A 10,463-nucleotide genomic window follows, 5' to 3' on the forward strand; every position below is an offset into this window, starting at 1 on the left:
AGTTGGACCAGGAGCAAGGACCTCAGCAGGTGGACCAGGGACAGGACCTCAGTGGGTGGACCAGGGACAAGAACCTCAGCAGGTGGACCAGGGACAAGGACCTCAGGAGGTGGACCAGGAGCGAGGACCTCAGCAGGCGGACCAGCAGCGAGGACCTCAGCAGGCGGACCAGGAGTGAGGACCTCGGCGGACTATGCAAGGACAAGGACCTCGGCAGAAAGACCATGGATGCGGTGGGCAAGGACCCTGGGATCTCTGCAGACCGAAGATTTTCTGCGGTATAGAGGACATCAGCGGAATCAGAAGCGAGGACCTCAGCAGAAGAACGAGGATCTTCAGCGGTAGACTCAGGATCTTTCAAGCATTCACTCTCTCACACACCTATGGACAATTTAGAGTTACCAATCAGCCTAACATGCATGGTTTTGGTCTGTGGGAGGAAACCGGAGTACCAGGAGAAAACCCACACATGCACGGATATAACATGCAAACTCCACCCAGAAAGGCCTCCGGACCGGGATTTGAACCGGGGACCTGCTCGCTGAGAGGCAGCAGCTCGACCAGTTGCGCCACCATGCTGCCCAGTAATAACTCCATTAATTTAAAAAAATGGACTTGACCCTACAACTTGCTCAAACTTTAGACCTATCTCAAAACTTCCCTTTCTTTCTAAGATCTTGGAGAAAATAGTTTTCATTCAACTGAATGAGTTCTTGAATGAAAATAGTATTCTTGAGATTTTTCAGTCTGGTTTAAACAACTATACAGCATTGAAACAGCCTTAGTAAGGGTCTGCAACAACATTTATCTGGCAAATGACTCTGGTCAGTCTGTGATCCAGGTACTCTTTGACCTTCCCACTGCATTTGATACTGTGGACCACAGTATCCTCTTATTCCAGAGGGAACACTGGGTTGGGTTTACTGCTGCAGTGTTAGAATGGTTCCGTTCATACCTGAGCAACAGTAGTTTTTGTGTTAATGTTGCTAACAGTCTGTCCACTTCAGTGGCTGTTTCCTGCAGGGTCCCGCAAGGTTCCATTCTTGGACTCCTTCTGTTCTCATTGCACAAAAAAGGGGAAATTAACTGAAAAAAGATTTAAACTAGCAAAAAAAAAAAAAAAAAATACGGCCGAAAAGTAGCTTAAAAAGCTTAAAGAAGCTTAAATTACCAGAAGGAAGTGGAGAGAGCACATATTTGCTGAATTAGGCTATAAAATGTTGAAATGAGTGCAAAAGATATGGAATTAGCTGTAAAAAGCTAAAAAAAAAAAAAAAAAAGCTAAATAGCAACTGAAATAACAGAAAAAGCTGAAACTTGCATAAACCGACTGAAAGGAGCATAACAAGCTGAAATTAGCAGAAAGAATTCAGAAGAGGCACAAAAATGTTATAGACAGAATGAAGCAGAAAGGAGTACAAAACAGCTGAAAAAAAACAGCTGGAGTTAGCTGAAAGTAACTGAAAACACTAAAAAAGTTAAATCTGGTCCTCTGGACATTCATAAAAACAAAGCAAAGCAAATCAACAAAAAAATGTAGAAAAGTTTCGTCTCTCATCCGAGAGACTTCCTCAGTCTGAGGAGCTGTATTCAGCTCAGTCTCTTAAATAGCACCTTCTCAGAGTGGATCAACCAGTTTGCTGCTGACAACCAGAACCAGCTGATCACATGCTCAAGAAGGACCATCAGCCTAACAATGGATCATTAGCACCTGATGGCTGTTTACTGTTCACAGAGGGCTGAGTGATACTAGCAATCACAGCATTGTAAGAGGGGGACAGTTGAACCTGGAGGCTCCGCCCCTGTTTAATGATGGACGGTTTCTTTTCACAAAGATGGCCTCCTTTACTCCTCTCTCAAACCATCGTTCCTCTCTGTCCAGGATGTGAACATCTTCATCCCTGAAAGAGTGACCTCTGACCTGGAGATGAGTGTAGACCTCAGAGTCCTGGTCTGATGATGTTGATCTTCTGTGCTGGGCCATCCTTTTGGCCAGTGGCTGTTTAGTTTCCCCGATGTAAGACTGATCACCCTCCTGACACTGAACAGCATACACAACATTGCTCTTTTTGTGCCGGGGGACTGGATCTTTGGGATGAACCAGTCTTTAATGTATTTTGGGGTTTAAAAGCCACTGGGACGTTATGTTTAGAAAATAAACGTCTCAGTTTCTCTGATACTCCCTCAACATATGGAATGACCACTGGTCTGGGTCTGGGTTCCTCCTTTTCACCTGATGGCTGACTGGAGTCCTGTTTGGGTTTCTTCTCTGCTTTCAGGAAGGCCCAGTTAGGATATCCACATTGCTCTAGAGCCTGTCTTGTGTGGGATTTCTCCTTCTGCCTGGCTCCTGAGCTAGTGGGGACGCTGTCTGCTCTGTGGTACAGAGTCCTGATGACTCCTAACTTGTGCTCCAAAGGGTGATGGGAGTCAAACTGCAAATACTGGTCTGTGTGGGTGGGTTTGTGGTACACCTCAGTTTGCAAATGTCCTCTATCAGAGACTGAGACCTCACAGTCCAAGAAAGCCAACCTGCCATTTTTTACATCTTCTCGTGTGAACTTGATGTATTTATCCACAGAGTTGATGTGGTCAGTAAAATGTTGGACTTCCTGAGATTTGATTTTAACCCAGGTGTCGTCAACATACCTGAACCAATGACTTGGTGGTGTCCCTGAAAAGGACGTCAAGGCTCTCTTTTCTACCTCCTCCATGTACAGGTTGGCAACAATAGGAGAAACTGGAGACCCCATAGCACACCCATGTTTCTGCCTATAATATTGCTCCCCATATGTGAAGTAGGTTGACTGCAGGCACAGTTTCAAGAGTTGACACAGTTGTTCTGTGGAAAGTGTGGTCCTGCTGCTCAGAGTGGTGTCTGATTTTAATTTTAAACTGACCACCTCTACTGCATCATCAACAGGAATGCACGTAAAGAGTGATGTGACATCAAAAGAGACCATTGTTTCATCAGTCTCCATGATGACATCCCTCACCTTGTCCACAAAGTCCATGGTGTTCTGTATGTGGTGTTCTGAGCTGCCAACTATCAATCAACCTTTATTTAGACAGGTAAATCCCATTGAGCCTCGAGGACTCATTTACAAGAGAGACCTGATTTCAACAAAGAAAGATGACAACAATGGACAACAGCAACAACAATAAACAGTTATAAAAACTCATACTACAGTTTTTTTTTTGTTGTTGTTTTTTTAACAAATAGGATGGCTAAAAGGAAAAAGGTAACAAAACAAAAAACAGCTAGATTCCAAGACAAATGTAGAAAACTAAAAACAGGAACATGTCAGCATTGGACCCTGCCAGGAGTCCAACAGATTCTTAAAGACACTTAGAGAGGGATGAAGGGATGACTCATCCCTTTAGGGTGAACTAAAGGGATGAGTACAGACGCCAGATATTTGGAAACATTGTAAGTGACAGAGTTAATCATACTAACAATTGGTCTTAAAGGTACACCTTGTTTGTGGATTTTAGGTAAACCATACAGACTAGGTGTGGCCTCCCCTGGGTACAGTCTGTGGTACAGAAAACGGTCAATAGCCTTGTCCTGCTCCAAATTTTTCAGGCAATCTATTAACTTTTTCTTGTAACCACTTCCTGGATCTCTTTTCAGAGGTTCATAAGTGCACCTTCCAGATCCAGACCAGATTTAACTTTTTTAGATTTTTCTACCTGGATTATTGAGCATGCATCAGGATAACTGAAAACAGTTGAAATTTGCAGAAGGAAACTGAAAGAAGCAGAAGCAGAGGTGAAAGAAGCAGTAAAAGGTTGTAAACAGTTCTAAAGATTTGAAGAATGTAAAATGAGCTCAATTTATTTTCTATGAGAACAAAATAGCAGAAAAGGCTAAATATTTAAAAAAGCTAAAGTTGCACCAATACCAAAAGTTATAGCAGGATTGTCCTGAAAGAGCTGAACATTTTGATTTATGATTTGTTGAAATAGTTTGAAAACTGCGGGACGAGAACAATGCAGAAAAACATAGAAAATAGTTTAAAGAATCTGGATTAACAAGAAATATAAGCAGGATGACAATAGTGTGAAAGCTTAATAATAAGCATTCTCACAACAAAAAGAAAAGTATCATCAGGCATGAAGAGCTTACATCAGAGCTGACATCACAAACAGGGACTGAAAAGTTTCTCTGAAAGTTATCCATTTTCCTGAATATCAAAAAGTACTCAGAACATGTTTGTTTTCAGTTTAAAGCATGTCTCATTTTTCTGAAAGCATGAGGCAGAGAAAGTGATAGTCTGTGACAGATTCGTTACCTTTTGCAGCCACATGTTCTGTCAGCTAACATTAACCGAGAGCAGTTTCATCTTTCAAGAGGAGACGGAAAGTTCCTGCCACATAATTGAAACCACAAATGGCTGCTGGGCTTGTTGGATTTAATGCGACCCGAGGATTAGATGGTGAAGTCTTTGGACATTAACCAGAGGATGGGAACATTCAGATCGACCTCTGCCTCTCGCTCTTCTAGGATGATTTCTTTTTTGTTAAAGTAAAAGGTCGCCACATTTTTTCCTTAATGCTGTAAACCATGAGAGATAGGCTTTCTCTTGTCCAGCTGATAAAGTGGCTTTTGAATCCTTAAAGCCCTTTGAAGCTGCTTTAGTGATGCAACTGTGAAGCTGTGGCACTTGACTGGGTTTACATGTAGTCAGAATGGAGCAGATGGGCCCTGAAAAACTGGCGCTAGTTTTGAAAGTGAAAACCAGTTCACAAGCAGGAATAATTATTCAGTTATATAGTAACTATTGAACTAACAATTTCTTAAAGGAATGCTTTTTGCCGCCGCCCTTCGTGCTTTAAGTTCAACTTAGGTTGAGAAATGCCAGAGTTGTAAAGTTTGGACAAACCTTCAAAGTAATGTTATGCTCAGTCTCCTAAAATCCTGGGAAATGTTACTCTCAGAGTACGTGTTTGGCACTATGTTCAGGTACTACATCAAACTGTAACTCAATAGTTGTAAAAGTGACCAAGTTGCACTCGTTTTTGCGACGGTTCATGTTATTCAGTTACAGCAGCCATCTCGATCTGAGTTGAGTCCCAACATTTTGAGTTGTGCCTTCTATTATTATTTCATGAAAGTTTTAATAAAATCTGTCCAGTGGTTCCATCAATATTTTGCTCAAATACATACATGCAAAAGTTTTAGTAAAATATGTTGCACAATGAGTAGTTCTTGGAGAATGTGTTGAGTATGACTTCTAGCTACTACCACCACAAAACTGTCTCTAAAACTGAACGAGCTAAAGCTGATGTTTGTGTTAGCTGATTTGAATTAGCGGAGGTGCCCGTCATGTTACAGTGGTGCTTGAAAGTTTGTGGACCCTTTAGAACTGTCTATATCTCTGCATGAATATGACCTAAAACATCATCAAATTTTCACACACATTCTAAAAGTAGAGAACCCATTTAAACTAATAAGACAAATATAAATATTCAGAGATTCAGAGATTCTTTATTGTCATTCGCACCTCATGTGGTACATGTGGTGGAACGAAATTATGTCCACAGGGTCCCAGTTACATCCAACAATAAAATGTATAAGAAAAACAGTAATAACATCTAAGATATGAACTAAGAAAAACATCAACTAAATATACACTAAGCTCTAGTAGAATTAAACACATTACGCCAAACAGCAGCACGAACAATCAATCAACCTTTATTTCTACAGGTAAATCCCATTGAGCCTCGAGGACTCATTTACAAGAGAGACCTGATTTAACAAAGAGTGATGACAACAATGGACAACAGCAACAACAATAAACAGTTATAAAAACTCATACTACAGTTTTTTTTTGTTTTTTTTTGTTGTTTTTTTAACAAATAGGATGGCTAGAACAAGAGTCTGTGTGAGCAGATGAGCACGCATGAACACAGCAACATGAAACAGATCAGCAGCAACATGAAACAGATCAGCAGCAACATGATATGATTTTTCACAGTGATTATTCTAGTTAGAGATTCATGAGTCTAACAGCCTCAGGGTAGAAGCTGTTCCTCAGTCTAGTGGTTCTACACTTAATGCTCCTCAACCTCCTTCCTGAGGGGAGTGGGGCAAAAAGTGTATATAAAAGTATACATATATATGTATGTATATGTACATACATATACATACATATATATGTATATACATATACATGTATATGTATATACATATACATATATAAAAATCCCCCCCCCCCCCCCACACACACACACACACACACACAGGTTTGTTTTGCTATCTTTGTGGGGCCTTTGCATTGACTTCCATTCATTTTTCATTAATTTCTATAGCCTAACCATGACCTTTATCCATAACCTAACCATTACCAGTACATACCTAACCCTAAACCTAACACATCCTCAATTCACACCTTAGTCCTAAACCTAGCCCGTAACCCACCAACGGGACTTCTTCTTATGGGGCCCAGGCTTTGGGCCCCATAAGGAGCAGTTGGTCCTCACAATGTAGTATAAGTTGGAAAAATGGGCCTCACAAAGTAGCATAAACAAGGACACACACACACACACACACACGTGATAAGTGCTGTGAGCCTTTCAACATCAACAACTCCAGTTGTCAGTTTGTGCATGAAGGTGTTTCTTCCTTGCAGATGAGCAAAGCTGTTGTGTATGTCGTGTACCGAGCATGTTCCTGTAGATAAACTGCAGACCTTTTTCACCTGAAACTCTTGGGCAATGACAAGCCAGCTGTTTAAACTGTCCAGTCTGGGGTGCCATTAAAAACCACTTAAGGGTTTATAAGAGAGCAAAAAGTCTTCTGTGAAATTGCGTATGGCGTAGATGGGATGAAAATGTTCTTGGTTTCCCAGAAAAGCTCTTCTTGTGTTTTATAGCTTTGCCTGCTGTATTGACCTGTTATCTTTTAGTCCTTAAGTATTCATAAGAGAAAAGATGCTCCCCAACTTTCATGATCTTTTTAAGCATGAGTGCATTTCATTTTTTTCTTACAAGAAATAAACATCTACAGCGAGATTAATTATGTCAATATCAAAAGCAGGAATTATTTTGAATAACTTTGCCAAATGGGTTCTCATTCCATAACAACTTTGTAGAAGTGAACGGTAAAAAACTATGTTTGGGTTTAATTTAAGAGATGACAGCTTCTTTCTAACTCATCTGTCAGCCCTGAATTGGGATATAGCCCATATTTTACCAGGATGTACTGAAAATATGCTTTATATTTTTTTTACACATTTTACACGATTTGTTCTGTGTAAAACCTAAGAGTATGTTTTCATGAATCAATTACTGCTTTTCAGTTAGACTGGATTAAAATCCCTTGTAGTTTAACCTGATCAATTACAATTGATAAATCCTTCAAATATGACTGAAATTTATATGGAATAGGTATTTTATTTTGTTAACCTACAAGTTTGCCTCTCAATCAGTGGCTTTGATTTTTAGATTAAGCTTATTTCACTTGACTGCACTGAAGGTGTGCCTAAATTGATCCAAGTCTCCAGGATAGGCAGGTGAATGTGTGCATGCTAAATTAATTGAATATCATGGAAAAGTTGTTTAACTTCCATAATTCCATTCAAAAAGTTAATCTTTAACAGATGATAGATTCAGGGCCCACAATTTAAATGATTTCAAGTATTTATTTGTTTATTTTTACATAATTTGGGCTTCCAGCTCATGAAACCCACAAAAACAGGATTTCAAAAAATTAGAATACTGTGAAGAAATCAGTCCAAATGTTGCAGGACATGAATGTTTTAAACTGAGTGTGACACGAATCATCTACTAAACTCAAAGCACCTGCACAGGTTTCCCCAGGTGTCATTAAATTGATTCAGTTTGGTTCAATATGGTGAAGACTGCAGATAGAACATCTGTCCAGAAGACCATCAGTGAGACCCTCCATAGGATGGGTAAGACACAACAGTTCATAGCTAAAGAGGCTGGCTGTTCACAGAGCGCTGTGTCCAAGCACATCAATGGAAAGTCTAGTGGAAGGACAACATGTGGCAGGAGAAGATCCACCAGCAACAGAGATGACCGTGGGCTTCAGTGGATCATCAAACAGAGAAGATCCAGAATCTGTCAGAGATCCAGAAAGAGTGGAATGAGGCGGAGTCACAGCTTCAACAACCACCACATTCAGACTCATCCGGGAGATGGACTACAACTGTCGAGTTCCTCGGTCCTCTTTTCTGATGAAAGTTAAGTGTCTTTCATTCACAAATCAAGGTCCAAGGGTTTGGAGGAAAAAGGGTGAGGAACAGAACCCATACTGGTTGAGGTCCAGTGTGAAACATCCACAGTCAGTCATGATTTGGGGTGTAATGTCCAGTGCAGGTGTTGGCAGTGGTGTATGCTCAGTGATACGCTGGTATACGCCGTATACCCATTAGAAAAGCTTGGGAATTTCCGTATACCCACTTAAAAGTGTCCAATGATACGTGACATATTGGGCATGTGTCATTGATACGTTGAAACATTGAAACGTCTGGGCAACATGCATCGTAAACGTCCTCAGGGACCAGCGGTGTCTCTCTTCTTTTATGGGGGGTAGGGGGGAGACGGACGATCTGTTTGTTCTGCCAGGCACGTGTGCCACCGCAAGCTGCTCCAGCTATGTGAAGCTAGCGGGAGTGACGCAAAGCATCACCGGAAAAAGGGTGAGGGGCTTTTCAGAATAAAAGTTTAGACCGGATATTTATATTTTGTTGTGTCAAAAGTATTAGTAACCTTTGAAGCCACCAGCATGACGTTTTGAGAACGATAAACAACAAAACCATTATTAAACAATGATTCTTGGTCACATTACTTTTTTTTTAAACAACACATTATATTCTGATGCATGCTCAATAATCCAGGTAGAAAAATCCAAAAAAGTTCAATCTGGTCCTCTGGACATTCAAAAAAACAAAAACAAAACAAAGCAAAAAAAATCTAGAAACGTTTCGTCTCTCATCCAAGAGACTTCCTCAGTCTGAGGAGCTGTATTCAGCTCAGTCTCTGAACACATTATATTAAAAAAAACACATAAAAAAAAAACATTCATATTTACATGTGCCACTTAAAGCATAAAGAACTTTCATATTTTGTCCAATTTATTTGGAAGTCTGAACTAAACTGAAAATAACTTACAATAATAAATATGATCATGTTTTTGCATGCGTGCATACGTGCATGAGTGCATATATGCAAAATATCCATCCATCCATCCATTATCTTCCGCTTCCTAGGGAGGTGCTTCAGGTAAATCAAAATAAATTGACGATTACATTGTACTAACTGGTGTATTTTGGTTTCTAAGCACAGTATACCCACTACAAAAATGTAGACTAGACCACTGGGTGTTGGTAAACTCTGCTTTCTTAAATCTAAGGTCACAGCAACAGTCTACCAGAATGTTTTAGAGGACTTCATGAGTCCTTCTGCTGAGGATCTGTATGGAGATGCAGAGTTCATCTTCCAGCAGGACCTGGTCCCTGCCCATGCTGCCAGAAGCACCAGAACCTGGTTTGATGCCACAGTGCTTGACTGGCCAGCCAACTGGTCGGACCTAAACCCCATTGAGAATCTATGGGGTCTTCTCAAGAGGAACATGAGGAGCACCAGAGCAACAACAAAGAAGATCTGACAGCATCAAGGAAATCTGGGCTTCCATAACTCCCAGTCAATGCCACAGGCTGATGGTCTCAATTCCATAACTCCCAGTCAATGCCACAGGCTGATGGTCTCAATTCCACAACTCCCAGTAAATGCCACAGGCTGATGTTCTCAATGTCGCATCGAGGCAGAGATTAAGACAAAGAGATTCACAACCAACTATTGAAGATTGACATATTGATTTGAAAGAACCATATTTTGATTGATTTGTTCTGATCCTAATTTATTTATTTTACTGCAAAAACTGAGAAGTAGTGTGGACTGATGTCTTCACACTATTCTAATTTTTTGAAATCCTGTTTTTGTGGGTTTCATGAGCTGGAAGCTCAAATTATGTAAAAATAAACAAATAAATACTTGAAATAGTTTAAATTGTGGGCCCTGAATCTATTAACTATTTAAGATTAACTTTTTGAATGGAATTATGGAAGTTAAACAACTTTTCCATGATATTCTAATTTTTTGGAAAGGGTCTGTATATATATATATATATATATATATATATGTATGTATATGTACTGTGTGGCTGTGGTTGGTTCTGTTTTGAACATATGCTCTGCTTAAATAGGAGCACAACAGTTAACTTTACGATTCCTTTACAGGAGGATGTTTCCCAGCTTCAAGGTCAAAGTGATGGGTATGAACCCCAAAACCAAATACATTCTTCTTACTGACATAATCCCAGCAGATGACCACCGATACAAATTCTGTGACAATAAGTGGTAAGTTTGTGTACATTTCATCCACAGATTTTTTCATTGCACACATTTAGAAAAGAATCACAATGCAAGAAAGTA

The 10,463-nt window shown here is 40.1% G+C and overlaps 1 protein-coding gene across 1 annotated transcript in view; it reads left to right on the forward strand.

Annotated features, from left to right (window-relative positions):
• tbx4 (T-box transcription factor 4) overlaps positions 1 to 10,463 on the forward strand; it is a 74,364-nt gene that overhangs the window by 14,339 nt on the left and 49,562 nt on the right. Inside the window, exon 3 of the mRNA XM_037678415.1 lies at positions 10,269 to 10,388. Coding sequence (XP_037534343.1) covers positions 10,269 to 10,388 — 120 coding nt within the window. The remainder of the gene's footprint in view (positions 1 to 10,268; positions 10,389 to 10,463) is intronic.

Source organism: Nematolebias whitei, chromosome 6 (assembly GCF_014905685.2).
Source record: "Nematolebias whitei isolate Nwh7 chromosome 6, NemWhi1, whole genome shotgun sequence".
Classification (NCBI taxonomy): Eukaryota; Metazoa; Chordata; class Actinopteri; order Cyprinodontiformes; family Rivulidae; genus Nematolebias; species Nematolebias whitei.